Raw genomic sequence first — 18015 nt, 5'->3', positions numbered from 1 at the left:
GATTCTTAGTCTCAGTTGTCTTCTAGTTTTACCAATATATTGGATGCCACATTTGATGCATACAAGGAGGTAGACAACATTTATAGAGCTGCAAGTTATCAGTTTGTTTATCTTGTATTTCTTTTTGGTAATAAAACTGGTAAATGTGTTAACCTTTTTGCCATTAGAACAAGCAGCACAGTTGGGGAAAAAGCCTGTGGCATTGTCCAGACGTCTCTGGTGGGGGGATTTTCTATGTGTGTCTGCATGCACTAGTGTGTCCCGAATGTTCTTGCCTCTGGAAAAAGAGAAAAGGGGAAGAAAGTTGAATATCTGTTTTCCAACATCATCAACAGACAGAACATTTCTTAGAGCAAGAACATTTTTTTACAGTGTACCAAGCTGTGAAGAGAGTGTGAGAGAGGCAGAGAGAGTGAACCGAAAGTCTGTGTGTGGATATGCAGTGTGGCAGAAATAGTCGCCATCAACGGTGAGAAGAGAATCCAAGTCAGAGGAAGTAAACCTCTCAGGCTCAGTGTCTGGAAGTCATCGAAACCTTAATGGCTATAATCTGTTTTACAAGAATAGACATGGCAGAACAGGTGGTGGCGTGTGTCTGTATCGTTCCTCCAGACATCGTGCAAGCATTTGTGATGATATCGTCATTGCAGATAATCACTCTTGACTGTTTGTTGAAATAAATATTAATAATGGGAAGAATCTTGTTATTAGGTTAGGTGTGATCTATCATCCCCCAGATGCTGACCTTGATACTTTCAGGATCAAGTTGGAGGAAATCTTATTTTCCATAAACAGTCAAAAATAAAAATGGCGTCCTCTTGGGAGATTTCAACGTAGACCTCTCCAGGGATGATGCAGCTAAAAACGATTGTATAAATACATTACACTCCTCTTCCTTCTTTCCTACCATTATAACACTTTTACCAGAGTTACCCACTCTACTAAGTGCATAATTGATCACATCATCACAAACATTCAAAATTCTAAGCTGGAGTCCGGAGTTGTGCTTTCCGAGATTTCTGATAATTTCCCTATTGTATTATTTCAATAATGAGAGACTCGTATAAAGTTTAACAAGCTTTAATGATACAACAAATTAATTTTGGCGTATGACTCCATGATATGATGAGAGGGCGTCGTCGGTGAAGAATAGGATAGGAAATCCCCCATAGGGAATTCTTCAGGAGTCATGACGATGGTGGTGGTCAGGGGAGGAGGTGGGGCGAAAACAATTGCTTCAGCAAGGATGATCAGCAACTGAGAATGACACATGGCACATACACAGCACATAGCAAACAGAGTAAAACATGGACCCTGATATACTATGCTCATTAGTTGATTGGGATCAGCTGGAAAAGAATAGCTTGGGCTGATTGGTTATTGCCACATGCAGTGTGGTAAACTGTGAATGGATGAGGAGACGCATCAATGAAAAGGGGGCGAGCCTAACAATGAATGGGTTATACAACCTTAAAGAAAGGGGGCGTGCACTGTGATATGACCTGAGCTGGGCGTTAGCTGCTAAGTAGTCTTCATTATTGAAAATAGTCCAAGACATTATTTCTTGACTTTGGTGGAAGGCCTACACTCCATAAAATAAAAACGATGGTTTTTAATGAAGAAACCCTGCGACGTCTGAGTGTGGACTTACAGGCAAAGTCATGGAACAGTCTACAGTTATATAGTGATGCTGATACTGCATTTGACACTCTGACTAAGGAAATCACAGACTCCATTCAGAGGACCATTCCTGAGAAGACGGTCATGTGCAATACAACTGCTCAAAATCCATGGCTCTAAGGGCATACTAAAATCTATTCATCATAAAAAATAAACTTTATAAACACTACATGAAAAACCCAAATACTACTAATAAAAAATAATGTACAAATTATAGAAATAAACTTACCCATATGACTGTATAAGAAAGAGCAACAGCAATTATTATACAGAACTTATAATAGCATCACAGGGTGATTCAAACAAATCTTGGAAAGTACTAAACAAGGTCTTAAATAGGTTCCAAAAAACCACTGTGCTCCCCGACATAGATAACATACCAACAACATACCCATGCACTTAGGCCATGTTCAGACTAGGAGGCCAAATCTGATTTGTGAACTTTAATGACCTATTAATATAATGATTCTATCCAGATTGGTTTTATGCCAAGTCTGATTTGTGTCACTTGTCCCAAACCACATATGGAGGTAGTTTCCAATCTGCTTTTGACTGATGTGACTTCAGTGTGGACGCGCTGATCACCCAAATCAGATTTGAGAGTGTCTTTTGCAGGGGGCGGGGACTTGAAGAGCAGAGAGCAGACATGCAAACACTGCCAGAAACATTGTATGTTGGCTCATTGGCTCATTGTATCTGGACACACAGATCCGACTTGAACACTTGCCCAAATCAGATTTGTGGCAGTGCGGACACACTCCCAAATCAGATTTGGGAAACCAATCAAGATAATGATGATTAATGACTTTAGCAGCAAATCGAATTTGCCTGTAATGTGAACATGGCCTTACACACCACAAGCAACATCACTAGAAACGCCAGTCTTCCAGATAAATTTAATTATTATTTTGTCGTATCTAGTAAAATCAGCCAACCTCAGGGTGCCTCTTTTAAACATTCTGTCTGGTAACTATCTGTACTCTTTCTTCCTGAAACCAACTGATTGTGATGAAGCTTGTAAAATCATGAGCTTGGAACCTTTCCGAGGTTCTGGAAAGAGTCGTATACAATAGACTGAAGAGCTACCTGGCCAAGCTAAATGATGTCTTGGACTATTTTCAATAATGAAGACTACTTAACAGCCAATGCCCAGTTCCTCATATCACAGTGCACGCCCCCTTTCTTTGAGGATGTATAACCCATTCATTGTTAGTCTCGCCCCCTTTCTCTGATGCTGTCTCCTCACCCATTCACAGTTTACCACCACATGTGGCAATAACCAATCAGCCCAAGGTATTCCTCTCCAGCTGATCCCAATCACCTAATCAGCGTAGTATATCAGGGTCCATGTTTTACTCTGTTTGCTATGTGCTTTGTATGTGCCATGTGTCATTCTCAGTTGCTGATCATCATCGCTGAAGCAGTTGTTTTCGCCCCACCTCCTCCCCTGACCACCACCATCGTCATGACTCCTGATTGAAGAATTCCCTATGGGGGATTTCCTATCCTATTCTTCACTGACGACGCCCTCTCATCATCTCAGGAGAGCGTCATCATATCATGGAGTCATACGCCAAAATTAATTTGTTGTATCATTAAAGCTTGTTAAACTTTCTACTAGTCTCTCATTATTGAAACATCATTGTGCCATCCCAGTTTCAGGAAGAACAGCACCACCTGTATGGCAGCACATGACCTAATTGAAAAGATGAATGACGGCGTTGATAAAGGCGACTGTGGTATTGGCATGTTTTTGGATATATCTAAAGCAGTACTCAACCTTGCCCTACTCAGAAGCCACATTGACAAAAAATACTTTTGGCAACAGTCACAATCCAAAAACATCCCTTTCCTCTCTGAAACCAGTTTGGTTCAGTTTGAGTCTCGCGCTTCTTCAGCTCTCCTCCACCTTTTGGAAAGTCGGTAGCCTACTACCGGACCTGCTTTATTCTGTGATGTCGCAAATTAGACCTTTTGAATTGTGAAATCACGTTATCACAAAGCAGAGAGAAAAATGTCACATTCTGTCTCCACCTTTAAGACAAATTTAAAGAAGCAATTTCTATTTACATATGATTAACTACTGTTTACAAGTCTTGTCTATGAATTTCTTGAACCTGATTGATTCCTGTAGCTTAGGTTTCCGATGAGTGCCTGAACCCTATAACTACTGACGTATTACTAACATACTTAAAATGCTGACTGTCTGTTGTATGTATGTCTGTATGTGTATGTTTGTGAGTAACAGGGCCCCCCTCCTAAAAGCTTGAAATAGCTTCCTTGGGGCGACCCTTTCACACGCACCCTGCCTCAGTACTGAAATGCCATGAATACTGTAATGTACTATGATGATGTGTGTGAATAAAATCAATCAATAAAACCAATCAATCAGATCTATCCACCAGAACTGTCGTTAATACAAGTGTGTGTATATGTGTGTATGATATTAATGTACAGGGTACACATTGATGTTGTTTGGCCTGAGCCCCTGACCCGGCTGAATACATTGGACATTGGTAGGATTTTGGTAAGATACCAGGAACGTTTCAGCAGACGTTGCTGCAGCGGAGAGATAGCCTGGGTAAACCCAGCCCCCAGTGACCTGCTCTCAGGCTCACCCTGCTTACAGTCACAAGGCTAGTGACTGGGAACTGAGAGAGCAGGTCACGTGGGGGCTGGGTTTACCTAGGCTAGCGGAGAGAGCCACAAACTGAAGCTGAACAGTTCAGTGAGAAATAGACGACACTCAACTGTGTCTCTAATGCTGTTCATACTGGTTTGATTTCTATTGGAACATTACAACTATAGAACTCATTCAAACACACAGATAATTAGATTAGAAAAGGAGTCATTGAAGGAGTAGAACTCATTCAAACACACTGGAACCTATTGAGACAAAACAACAAAACTGCAAATACCTGGGTGTGAAACTGTCTGTGTCACAGCATGGACCACAACACACGTACACACGCGCACACACGCACACACACACACACACACACACACACACACACACACACACACTAACACACAACACAGACCACTAATAGTTTACTTCCTTCTCCAGACAGGAAGTGACTATCAGCATCTTTGGCAGGACGTGCCAGTCAGGGGGCGGGGGCCAGCTGAAGGGGCGGGGCCAGCAGAGAGTGGAACTGTTGCAGAAGAGGCAGGGAGGAGAGGAGTTGGGTTAAAGAGGAGAGGAGCATCTGGACCGACCACGGTGGCCATGTTGGTGGTCCTCGCTCTGCTGGTCCTGCTGACGAACACTCATGGTCAGTTTACAAGTTACTCTGAAACTAACTAGTTAGCCTACTTTACATTGTTACTAAGTTACTCTTTATTAAATTTATAATCCAGATTATTTCAATTTTGTTCTCTTGGGTGACAGATATGGCAATGAGTGTGCCACACTATACAGATTAATTAAGTAGTAACTTGCGCCATTTAAATAAATTTGGCTATAGACTACATGATGTCACGTGTTTCTAATTTCTACACCGTACAGGTGTTAAAAATAATTGTCGGGAACATACAGTAACCTACAGAGTGACTCTATTGTGTCAGCTCCGCCTACCCTGTGTCACCACAGACACCAAGTTCATAAATGCTGTAATACTGAAAATGCAAAGGCTTCCATCAATGGGCCATAGGCTCAATCACCATTGTGTTAACTCACTATCAGATAGATAGTGACGAAACAGATATGTATTTAGATGAAAATCTTTGAGATTAGAATGTTAAAGTAGTCAGAGTCGGGGGCCAGTTGGACTCAGGGCCCGTTTGCACAAAACACCTTGAGCAGTGGTACTCAACCTTGCTGCCCTACAGGAGCCACACTCACACAGAAAAAGCTTTGCAAGAGCCACAATCCCCAGAAAAGTCCCTTTCCTCCCATTGATCAGAAACTGTTGTGTTGAAACTGTGTGTTGTGAAAGTCACAACTCGGAAACTCGGGTATCATCGAAATGTTCCACTTCCCCACTCGTAAGTGTGACGTTGTTTACACGGTTACTGCTGCTGTAACGCCAGAATTTCCCTCCAGGGATCAATAAAGTACTCTATCTATCTATCTATCTATTGGAGGGCCATTCATGTGCTTGTAACGCGTAAATACTTATTATATATAATATTTCCGAGATTTGATTCACTATATAGTGCACTATAAAATACCCACAATGCACTGCAATTTTCTCCCATATACCACTGCAATGCTGTTGTGTTTATCACAAGAGAAGAAGAGTGAGGTAGTGTCCGAAACGTTTTGATCATTCCAGTTCACTATTATGATCAACACTACATGAGGATTGACTAGTGAGTGGGTGAGTGAGTGAGTGAGTGGGTGAGTGAGTGAGTGAGTGGGTGGGTGGGTGAGTGAGTGGGTGAGTGAGTGGGTGGGTGAGTGAGTGAGTGAGTGGGTGAGTGAGTGAGTGAGTGGGTGAGTGAGTGAGTGAGTGAGTGGGTGAGTGAGTGAACCATTCTGAACATGGCTTCTGTCTCTGGCCCAGCACAGCAGCCTCTGAGGAACGCAGCAGGATAAGTGTGCAAAGCGGCAAGTCTGTCCTGCTGAGCTTTGAGCTGGAGAAGAAGGTCCAGCGGCGGTCTGAGGAGGAGTCTGAGGAGAAGTATGACTTCAGGTGGAAGCTGGGTGACAAGCCCGTCACCGTCCAAAACAAAGTCACCGCCGACTTCGTGGGCCGCTTGGAGCTCCAGGCGAACGGCTCGCTGCTGCTGCGCGCGGCGCGCGGTCACGACAGCGGGAACTACACCCTGGAGCTCTACGATGAAATCACCGGGCAGCTGAAGCTACAGACACACATCCTGCTCACCGTGGGTGAGTCCACACTAGTTCTTATTAGTACAGCAGATGAGCTCCCATTAATACAAGAATTGTACACTTTTTGAAAGAAACACAACATTTCTCACATATCGAGTGAATACCATGAGGGTCATTTTGGGGTCATCCCTATGTTCCCCGGGTCCATATGTTCCCCGTTTTTCCCAAATGGTGTCCACCCGCTATGCCGACCACCCGCAATGCCGACCTTAGGTTTAGGCGTGGGGGTGGGAGAGGTTAGGTTTTGGGTTAGGGTCTGGGGGAGGTTAGGTTTAGGCATGGGGGGAGGTTAGGTTTGGCGTGGGGGCTGAGAGAGGTTAGTGAAAAACGGGGAATATAGAACCCGGGGAACATAGAACCCGGGGAACATAGACATGATCCCGTCATTTTCAGATGTGGAGGGAAGTCAGATTTGACCTCAAATCCAAGATGGGTGCCATAGACCTTATTTACAGCTCGGTCAACAACAACTGGATCGAGTCTTATATCCACGATATTCAAGGAAGCACAGCCGATGGTCTAAATTGTAAACTGCTTTACACCCTCACACCACTGAGCACCGACCTGATACATCTGGCGCTGTGGAGCAGTTGAACCCGAAATGACGCAGCCGAAGAAGGCTGTGTGTTTGACCTTAAACTTAGGCACTGGCATGTGAATACATGTGAAACGACGCAATATTTGTGAATACCACAGTTCCACTGTGAATAAAGTCTATTCCTGCGTGTCTAATGTTCAAATGTGCTCATAACATGACAAAGGTTTCACAAATCTGAGTGTTTGTTCCCCTTGGTAATCTAGCCCAGATTTGAAAGCTCTAAAAGCACCAGAATTATGGAACACCTTGCCCTACATTAAAACAGGCAAGCTCTGTGAACATTTTTAAAAAGGAGCTCAAAACCTACCTTTATTGGAAGGCCTTTAGCTAACTGTTCTTTTGTTAGTGTTTTATCCCCATGCAAGTTCTTAGTTTCTTTTACGTCTATTTTAATTATTTGTACTTCTATTTTAATTATATTTACCATTTTATTGTGTTCACTTATTTTCATGTCTACAAATTGGTTTTAATGTATTATCTTGACCTCTTGTTTTAAATGTCTTTTTCTTGCATGTCCAGCACTCTGAGCTGCATTCTATGTATGCAAGGTGCTATACAAATAAAGCTTATTATTATTATTATTATTATTATTATTATTATTATTATTATTATTATTATTATTATTATTATTATTATTATAAATGTAGGCTAATGATCTTTGAACTTCTTTTGCCCTGACCAACTGTCGGACAACCCAAAGATAATCAATTAACTGTCATAGAAGACAAAGAACCCAGAAAATATTCACATTTAAGAAGCTGGAACCAGAGAATTTAAAATTGATTTAATGGAGATAAATTTTCTGATGAGCGACTAATCAATTAATCAACTAATTGTTGCAGCTCTAACTAGTGCACTACTTTTATTTTTCTTCTTCTTCTTCTTCTTCTTCTTATTGTTGTTCATATTAATGTGTTGTACTCTGTGTAATAACTGGAGTACTCCTCTTTTATGTAGTAGAAATGATTAAATAGTAACATGATGATAATAATAATGTATTGAGGTCAAGTCATGTGAGACAGTGACAGACAGGAAGCTCGGCTGGGTGAAGTACTTTCAGCTCAAAGGGAACTTACTTTGTGGCCAGAGCATAAAATAACCACAGGTTGTGTGTGTGTGTGTGTGTGTGTGTGTGTGTGTGTGTGTGTGTGTGTGTGTGTGTGTGTGTGTGTGTGTGTGTGTGTGTGTGTGTGTGTGTGTGTGTGTGTGTGTGTGCGTGCGTGCGTGCGTGCGTGCGTGCGTATAGTTTTATCATTATGTAATGCTCTAACGGTATGCGACTGCCTTGGCCCCAGCATCCAGAGGGCCCCGCAAAAAGACAAGAATAGACCTAATTTTAAATCAATATAAAACACATGGACTACTTATTGAAAAATAGCCTATTTCACTCTTGAGTCATGCCCGGACCCCCAAATACCCGACCCGGACCTGGCCGGATCTCGGGTCCATTCAAATGAAGTGACTCCGGGAGTCCGCGGGTCTCTCTGACAGTGAAATGCCGAATCCAATTAGGCTCCAAATGGACCCGGTGAGTGGCTGTCACATCTGTCAATCACCTTTTTTTAATATTCTCAAATAGACTAACTTTAAAAAAAATCAGCAGTTGAACCTAATAGGGGTATATGCCTGAACCCCCGAGGACCCAACCCGCACGGGTCTCGAGTCCATTCAAAAGGAGTGACTCCGGGCCGGGTCCAGGTCTGACATTTATCGGGTCTATACAGGTCCAAGTCTGACATTTATCGGGTCTATACAGGTCCAGGTCTGACATTTATCGGGTCTATACAGGTCCGGGTCTGAGCTTTCTAATAGACGGGTCCAATCAGGTCAGGCCCGTAGCTACCATTGAGGACACCGAGGTCATGGCCTCGGTATTTTCAACCATTTTCTTTTTTTGTTTAATAGCCCCGGCCCCCAGATCTATTCATCTGTCATTGATGTTTTAAAGCCCTCATAAATAACATGATATATGACAGTTGATCAGAAATGCAACAATTTGCTTCCTCTCAGTGTGCTATAGAAGGAAGAGACATAACTCACCACAACGTTCAAAGTTTGCATTGGGGCTAGATTGGGGCTAGACTTTGGGGACAGTTCTATTGAAGTGAATGGGTAAGTAACTCCCCTGTAAGTGATGTTTGTGTAGATGGGCCATTGTATTTAATTGAGCAGTATTCTGCCATGTGACCTGTATGCAGAATATAAATTATATTATATGTGGAGACATTTCTTTTTTGTATCATTTTAAAGCAACAGCACAGTAAAGAGGATATTAATCTAACATGTCGTCTGTAGTTCTTTATAGATCTAGCCTCTTAATTTTGCTCTCAAAGTGCACCAGATTGAAGCATTGTACTTTAAAATGGACACAATTTTCTAAACACAGCCCTCCCTGGGCCCCCCACGCCACGCTAAAATGACCTCGGGATTTATCTAACCCTGGCTACGGGCCTGAATCAGGTCCGGGCACAAATGTCCCGGGTCCATAGGCTCTGGGTCCATCATTTTGGATGAAGACCTCTGCCCTACTGTAGCCAGAGAGCGGGCCCACGGAACAGCGCTAATCAGTCAGCTGAGGGAAGGTCGGAGCTGCTGCTTAAAGGAACACTCCGCTCATTTTCAACCAGCTTTGTATCATTAGAACATCAGTAGTATATCAGAAAACTGTCAACTGTTTTGAAGTCTGTCATTTACTTTGACAGTTATTGAATGTTAAAGTGTGGACCAGTGACATCACTGGTCCACACTAACTCAAATTAATAACTCATTAACTCAAATCAACTCTCAATAACTGTCAAACTATTCATCATTCATCTAGTTTGACAGTTATTGAGAGTTGATTTGAGTTAATGAGTTATTAATTTGAGTTAGTGTGGACCAGTGATGTCACTGGTCCACACTTTAACATTCAATAACTGTCAAAGTAAATGACAGACTTCAAAACAGTTTACAGTTTTCTGATATACTACTGATGTTCTAATGATACAAAGCTGGTTGAAAATGGGCGGAGTGTTCCTTTAACTGCCAAAAAATGTCAAAGCGAATGAAGTCAGGCTGGCAGAAAAAGAAAGAAAGAGGAGACAGAGAGCAGAGAGAAAAGAGGGGGCAACAGTTCCTCACTCCATTTTAGAACAAGAAGGAAGGTGGGTCAGTGTGCTGTGCTGTGCTGTGCTGTGCTGTGCAGTGCAGTGCTGTGCTGTGCAGTGCTGTGCTGTGCTGTGCAGTGCTGTGCTGTGCAGTGCAGTGCTGTGCTGTGCTGTGCAGTGCAGTGCTGTGCTGTGCAGTGCTGTGCTGTGCTGTGCAGTGCTGTGCTGTGCAGTGCTGTGCTGTGCTGTGCAGTGCTGTGCTGTGCTGTGCAGTGCTGTACTGTGCAGTGCTGTGCTGTGCTGTGCAGTGCTGTGCTGTGCTGTGCAGTGCTGTGCTGTGCTGTGCTGTGCTGTACTGTGCAGTGCTGTGCTGTGCAGTGCTGTGCTGTGCAGTGCTGTGCAGTGCTGTGCTGTGCAGTGCTGTGCAGTGCAGTACTGTGCAGTGCTGTGCTGTGCTGTGCAGTGCTGTGCTGTGCTGTGCTGTGCAGTGCTGTGCTGTGCTGTGCTGTACTGTGCAGTGCAGTGCTGTGCTGTGCAGTGCTGTGCAGTGCTGTGCTGTGCAGTGCTGTGCAGTGCAGTACTGTGCAGTACTGTGCTGTGCAGTGCTGTGCTGTGCAGTGCTGTGCTGTGCAGTGCTGTGCTGTGCTGTGCTGTGCAGCATTGTCTGTGAATGGATCTGTATTTGGGCGAGCTGGTATTGACAGGCTGGCTGAGGCATACGTGACTCAATCACACAGCTCTGCCATGTGTTAACCAGAGAACTGTCCGGTCTGCCCTGCCATCTTTACTGATGAATATTATTACACTTTTGTTAACTACTGGAAATTACCCTGTTAGTGGAAATAGGCTTACTTCACAGAAAATTCAGAGTTTACATTTCCCTCCTCCTGGACTAGTCTAGCCAATATGAATCAATGCAGGACATTTTTTTTTGCAAGCCATTCATACTAAATCAGTTGTCCCTGGCTGGCCCTGGCCTAACAACAGATGCTGAATCAGATCATGCAGCAGCCACTCCACCCCTGGGCCCTTCCAATGAACCAGTCCTAACTGACGAAGGTGAGAGCAGCACTGTGCTGAATGAAATGGCAGTTGGAATAATTGCAGTGGGTCTGTGCGGACATTTATTTTTTTATATTATTAATAATAATGACAAATACATTGTTTTTATGTACAATTATGTACAAAAGCATGTGCACAGAGAGGTATTTAAAAGCAGCTGTGTTGTGAAGTCCTGTTGTTATGGTGTGTATAGGCCTACTTTGTTCAAAAATGTGCTGCTGATTTTATTCTTTTGTTTGTTATATCACTCTGTAGACGATCATGCTAATTTATGTTCATTGAAGAGGTCAATGTATATTTAAGTTACATTTTAAGTGATTCATTGATGTTAAGAGACGTTTCTATTCAAAAACGTTAGAATTAAAATGACATTTTAGACTGTAAAAGATGGCCTTTAACACATTTCTTATAGCATGATGATGATGCCAACAGGGCAGGGAGAGGTGACATGGTGAGAAAAGTGAGAAAACATTGATATCAAAACTGAATAATCATCTCATGCTAATAATAAAAGACTCCAGTTGGACTCCATAATGTGTATCAATATTCTTATAGTCATTAGTTTAGTGAGAGCATTTCTTTGTTCACTGTGGTGTATTCAGGGCAGAAAGAGAGCATGATGATTGAACAGGGCAAGGAGAGCTGGTATACAGTAGGTGATATAGAGGTGATTGAGAAAAGGCAAATAATGACATTACAATAGTCTCTAAGCTGAGCTGAATATTAATTTAAAATGAGATATTCCTCTAAATTGGGCTTCAAATGGCCAAAAATTTCATTGGGTCCGTTGTGATATCCTTTCATGGGGCCCGAAATCCCTGGCTACGCCCCTGACTGTAGGCCTCAGATAGTCATAAGATAACAGCTGTCTGTCTGTCTGTTTCTCTCTCTCTCTCTCTGTCTGTGTCTGTCTGTCTGCCTGTCTGTCTGTCTGTCTGTCTGTAGATCAGGGCTCGGCCATGTCTGTAGGACAGGGCTCGGTCGTGGTCTGGGTGGTGGTCTGCGGCTCTCTGCTGCTGTTCTCCTTCCTCCTCATCTTCGTCGTCATTGTCCTGCGGAAGAGGAGGAGTCACTTGAGGCTTGCCCGAGGAGGTACTGCAGCCAATCAGAAACAGCCTGACCTCTGACACACTCTGACACGTTTCCACTAAAGTACAACCTGTCTGTTACAGTGGATTATAATCTTACGTCACATTTCAGATCCATCTGAGAATATCTATGTTTCAATGCGCGGTGACAACAGGAAAGAGGTGAAGAAGACAATGGAAGGAGGGGAGGAGGAAACCGAAGATCCTTATGGTACACACACACACACACACAGACACACACACACACACACACACACACACACACACACACACACACACACACACACACACACACACACACACACACACACACACACACACACTTAGCTTGTTTATGGCAGTCCATCGTTATCGATGATGACCTCATATCGTCCCAGAGGTGTAGAGGTGTTTAGCGCTTGGTGAGCTCATGCCACCTTATGTGGCTGTTTCTACCTACAGTTGTTTCTCATTTCGTTTGGCCACTTCACTGTCGTACTGCTGCACTGTCGTACTGCTGCACTGTCGTACTGCTGCACTGCTGCACTGCCGTACTGCTGCACTGTCGTACTGCTGCACTGCTGCACTGTCGTACTGCTGCACTGTCGTACTGCTGCACTGCTGCACTGTCGTACTGCTGCACTGTCGTATTGCTGCACTGTCGTACTGCTGCACTGTCGTATTGCTGCACTGTCGTACTGCTGCACTGTCGTGGCAGAGTTTTTTCTCTCTAAAGAACAAAGAAAACATTTAAATAAGAAAAGCCCCCACACAAGGGAAACCCAGCGATAAGGTGGCCAAACTAAATGAGTAACATCTGTATTCGCCATGCAAACACTTTTCCACATGTGTGGCAGGTGTGTGTCCAGTTGAAAGTGGCAGCTATCTATCACATTGAGGAGGGGAGTGGGCAGTCAGAGTGCAGGTATTGACCTTTTTCACAGCAGCCATGGTGGGTCTACAAGGCAGGGAGTAACACAGGTGCAAGCAAAACATTCATGAGGGTTTCCAACGTCCAATCCATTTAGGTGGCCCTCGTTAATGTTTTGGTTACACCTGTGTTACTTCCTGCCTTTTTTTTCTCCTTTTTTTTTACACAAAATGGCTGCTGTGAAAAAGGTGAACGGGCAGACTGAAGCTCACAGGATAATAGGGGCTAAGACACATCTTTGTTTCACTCCTACTTTGTCGTTGAAGGGGTCAGACTGTTGTCCACAGGCTTGCAGACCATCATGAAATTGCTAGAGAGTGGAGAGGAATTTGGATGGGACCCCAAATCGACTGAGTACCTCCCACAGTAGCTTTCAGTTGACTGTGTCGAATGCCTTTGACACAGCAATGAAAGCCATGTACAGGTCTTTGCTTTGTGTTCTCTGGACTTCTCCTGAATTTGTCTGGCATCATCTCTGTGCTACTGCGGTCCATCTGAAACCCTCATTGGGTTTCTGGCAAGATGTTTTCTGCCACGTGTGTTAGCCAGGCGGAAAAACAGCATTTGTGTCAGGATTTTGCCTGCAACTGACAGGAGTGAGATGCCTCTGTTGTCACAGGAAGACTTGTCGTCTTTTCTTGTGGTAGATTGTGATGATGGTGGGTCTTTCCAGTCTTGTGGGACAGTCTGTGATGTCCAGAAGGCTCCATACTTTCAGCAGGGATGGAGTCTGAGCCTAACCTTTGCTATATATTCTTTTTTACCTTTTTTTTGGAAGGGAAGCTGGGGAGTTGTGGTCTGTTGATGGTCTGTGATGGTCTGTGGTGGGGTTGATTTAGGATGATGCTGAAGTGTTCTGCCCACTACTGGTGTGATATTTCTTCTCTGAGGACCAATGATGGTCTAGATGTCATGGTAGAAACGCATGCGTGTTGTTGGAGTATGTGAGAGATTGAATTTCAGTCATTTTCTATCTTCTGTAGAGCTCTTTGTGTCTGGCGTGATGGTGGACAGTTGGTTTCTGAGGGTAGGAGATTGAGGGTTGGCTATACTGTTAGCTCACACGCACACGCACACACGCACACACGCACACGCACACACGCACGCACGCACGCACGCACACACACACACACACACACACACACACACACACACGCACGCACACACACACACACACACACACACACACACTAACATGTTGTGCTCTCTCTCTCACAGTGATCTGTGCTCCTGGCATTTCCACGACACCACCAATCACAAGAAAGACATCAGTGGACTCGGACGGCATCTGCATGTGACGACCAATCAGATCTCACCTCTGACCTCAGGTGGTCGGGTTCAGCTCATAATAATAACAACAGCAGCAACAACAATAATAACAACAGCAACAACAGCAACAACAACAATAATAACAGGAATAACAACCAATAATAATAATAATAACAACAATAATAATATAATGATAATAATAATAAAGGTAATAATAATAATAACAATAAAATGCAGAGCTGTGTTGAATCCAATCTGGGCACACAGAGTCTATCAGTCTGACGACTAATATAGTCTGGAGCCGTTTCCACCGCTTCGGGACGCACGTCCTGATACTGCCGTGTTGGTGTCGTTCCTGGACCAACATTTGCTCCTAGTACGGGAAAACGCCGCCCAGAACTCATTTGATTGGTCGCCGCAATTGCATCTTCCTGAAAACGTGTGACAAGTAAAAAATATGTTTAAGATTAGGGTTAGGGTTTTCTTATCTAACGACAACTAGACCCAAACCCTAACCACATTGTTGTACTTGCCTAAACCTAATTTGTTATAAAAATATGTGTGGTTCAACCGGGAGTCTGCGCGCACCTTATCCATTTAGCCATAGGACTGAGCTTGCCAACAGCTGCAGTTTTTCACACCCTAAACCCAGAGCCATATAGATAGAAGAGTCCCGACATCTCCATTCACTCCAATGGACCAGTTTTTTACTCTCAAGAGTTCCAGGAAGTAAGGTCCTGGATTAAGCAGCACTGTCGAGTTGCAGCAAAATAGACAGTTTGTGTTGTACTCTGAAAGGGTTTTTCATCCCTTGAATCAAATTGTACATTATCAGCTTTATTTTAGCATGCAAAAGTAGCGCGAGACCCATTCCTGGCTGTTCATTGGCTAATGAGTCTCGCATTTTGGTCTTCTGCTGATGCCACTCTCTCTCTAGAGGACACTACCTAACCCTAATCGTAACCAATTTTTTTCCCTTGCCGCATGTTTTAAGGAAGAAGCGACCAATCAAATTAGTTAGTTTACCCGGCCGTACTAGGAACAAATGTTGATCCAGGAACGACACCAACACGGTGATATCAGGAGGTGAACTTCGCGACCTTGGTGGCGTAACCAATGGCAGGAACCGTAATCCGGTGTGCGCCAGAAAAATCTTCCGTGTAGCTAACGTTAGCTTAACATAGCTAGAGCCTGATAACAGGAGGTGACTCTGTATTGGCTTAAAATATGTGATATTGTGAATCCGCGAAGATTCTACAAGAACTTCTTCGAAAATGAATACGTCCTTTTGTTTTGTATTCAAATTTGTGGTGATTAGTTAACCTACAGTTTCAACGTGATGAAACATGGTAGCTTACCTGGTAGGAGGCTTTCGCGCAGCCGATGTGGGTTCAAATCCGACCCGAGGTCCTTTGCCGCATGTCATCCCCTCTCTCTCCCCACCTTTCCTGTCTGCTTACTGTCCTATCTGAATAAAGGCAAAAATGCCCCCCCCACCAAAATAAATAATAATAATAATAATAATAAAAGGAAATACAGTTTCAACGGGGGAACGATAAGAATGTTGCACCAATATTAAGAAAAACTCTCATTCGTTTGTTTTGGGCTTTTTGAAGCCTGTCCTTTGATTCTTTAGTTAAACCACTGTACCAGGATATACAGGCGTAGTCATAATGACATTGAATTAAAGACGTAGCTAAAAGCCTCATGGTCTTCTTGTCCAGGAATTTAGATATTCTTGTCAAATACTTTGTCCTTGAGTGGATTTTCCCAATGACAGAGGGCCATAGCCTCACTCGACATACACTGGTCCAATTGACATCCCAGATACGTTACACAACATTTTTCATGTAGCTCATTACCATTACAATCCACCGAAAAACTGGGTTGGTCCCTATATACTTTGATCCAAAAAGAATACATTCAGAGTTTCCTAAGTGCAGAGATAGCTTATTGTTGCGTAACCATGAGCTTACATTATGAAGCTCTTTTCTAAGTGATGATCGAACTGAAGCAGTCTCCAGTTACCAACAAAGTGGAATTGTCTACGTACAGAAATAAAGGACATGAACATGCTGATTCCATGTCATTAATGTACAACTAAAATAATAAAGGACCAATAATGCTTGCCTGGGGGACCCCACAGGTGAGGTTTTTGGGCTCAGAGAGGGTCCCTCCTACTTCTACTCTTTGGACTCTGTCGGAGAGGTATGACTGTATCCACTTCACTATCTGACAGAGTGTGACTGTAAATAAGAGAGAAGTCAATAATGTAAACAGTGAAATTAAACTATGTTTTTATTAAATGACGAGAATGTAAAACTCTGTTTCTGATAAGGGAGGCGGAGCTTCAACGTGACTTTACCAAACCATCAGCAGGCTCGGACCATAAACTGACCTCACCTATTGGTTTCTGGGCTCCTGTTTTGAAGCCTGACTGCACCCCCCCCCCGCCTTTTTTTTCTTAGCTAGAGCCACAGCGCCGCCTGCTATTGGTCCGTGATCGGCGAGCTGCGTGATCACAAGCAGACTATGCCCCAAAGCATAGTCTGCTTTATCGTCTATTTGACTCTAAATGGGACCATGATTTAATAAATGAACATCATGCTGTAGTGAAGAAGACTTGAAACTAGCGAGTGAGTCCATCAACTCATTAAGAAAGTGTTTACTGAGGTCATAAACCAAGTGACAAGTAGGGTAATTTTCCCATTGACTTCTATACAATTGGATTTTTTTTGCAGCCATACTGTTACCTAGGCTAGCCATACTGTATCAAAAGTTGTATAAAAATCCAACCCCTGTACCATTGTCATGAATGGGGAAATTAACAATTATCTACTGTATTGTTTTTTTTTACCAGGGTGTAAACATGTTTATTTCTGCTGTAAATGTGGACATTTTAACATGGGGGTCTATGGGGATTTACTCATCTTTAGAGCTATTTGAGGCACTGCAGTTTTTGGTACTTCGGCATTGGCTCCATTTGGCTTGGACTTAACACAACAAATTTAAAGATACATGTTTGTGGAGAGTGAAATATTTGTGGATCATGGCACACCTTTGTGGATTGTCTTCTGTGGGGTACAACTATTAAATTCAATAAAAACCTCCGTATATGCCTTTTTTTTCCCCCAACCCAAGGATTTTGTTACTGCAAATTTCAGTCATTCTTCTCTAAAGCCCACAGTTGATACTGCTTGTTGGCTAGAACACAATAGAATAGAAATGGAACGGGCAACTGAAGAAAAGGGGGGTAAATTAACACTCTTAACCGGTCATCAGGCCCATGTCTTTATCATTCCCCAGCAGTGTTTCAGCCTGTTGACTGGTTAAATTGAGCAAAGCACATTGAAGAGATTAATGTTAAGCCCAGGGTTAACCGGAGATTGGTTAAATGTAGAGTAATTAGCCTGCCAGGCCTATTGTTAAAATAATCATAAACACTTCCAATATTTGCCCACTAGGTGGTGGCCCCAACACAAGCT

General features: G+C 43.3%; 1 protein-coding gene across 1 annotated transcript; it reads left to right on the top strand.

Moving 5' to 3' along the window:
• Positions 1 to 807: 807 nt before the first annotated feature.
• On the top strand, positions 808 to 17609 carry LOC310799416 (uncharacterized protein; the record flags this gene model as incomplete). Its single annotated transcript, XM_083662001.1, has 7 exons — positions 808 to 833; positions 4845 to 4955; positions 6189 to 6514; positions 11189 to 11260; positions 12209 to 12355; positions 12464 to 12562; positions 14480 to 17609. The coding sequence occupies 7 exons, from the start codon at positions 808 to 810 to the stop codon at positions 14557 to 14559; spliced, it is 861 nt and encodes a 286-aa protein (XP_083518127.1). The 3' UTR covers positions 14560 to 17609.
• Positions 17610 to 18015: the final 406 nt, after the last annotated feature.

Source organism: Poromitra crassiceps (genome assembly GCF_964638095.1).
Source record: "Poromitra crassiceps genome assembly, chromosome: 27".
Classification (NCBI taxonomy): Eukaryota; Metazoa; Chordata; class Actinopteri; order Beryciformes; family Melamphaidae; genus Poromitra; species Poromitra crassiceps.
This window is presented reverse-complemented; position numbering and strand designations above follow the sequence as displayed.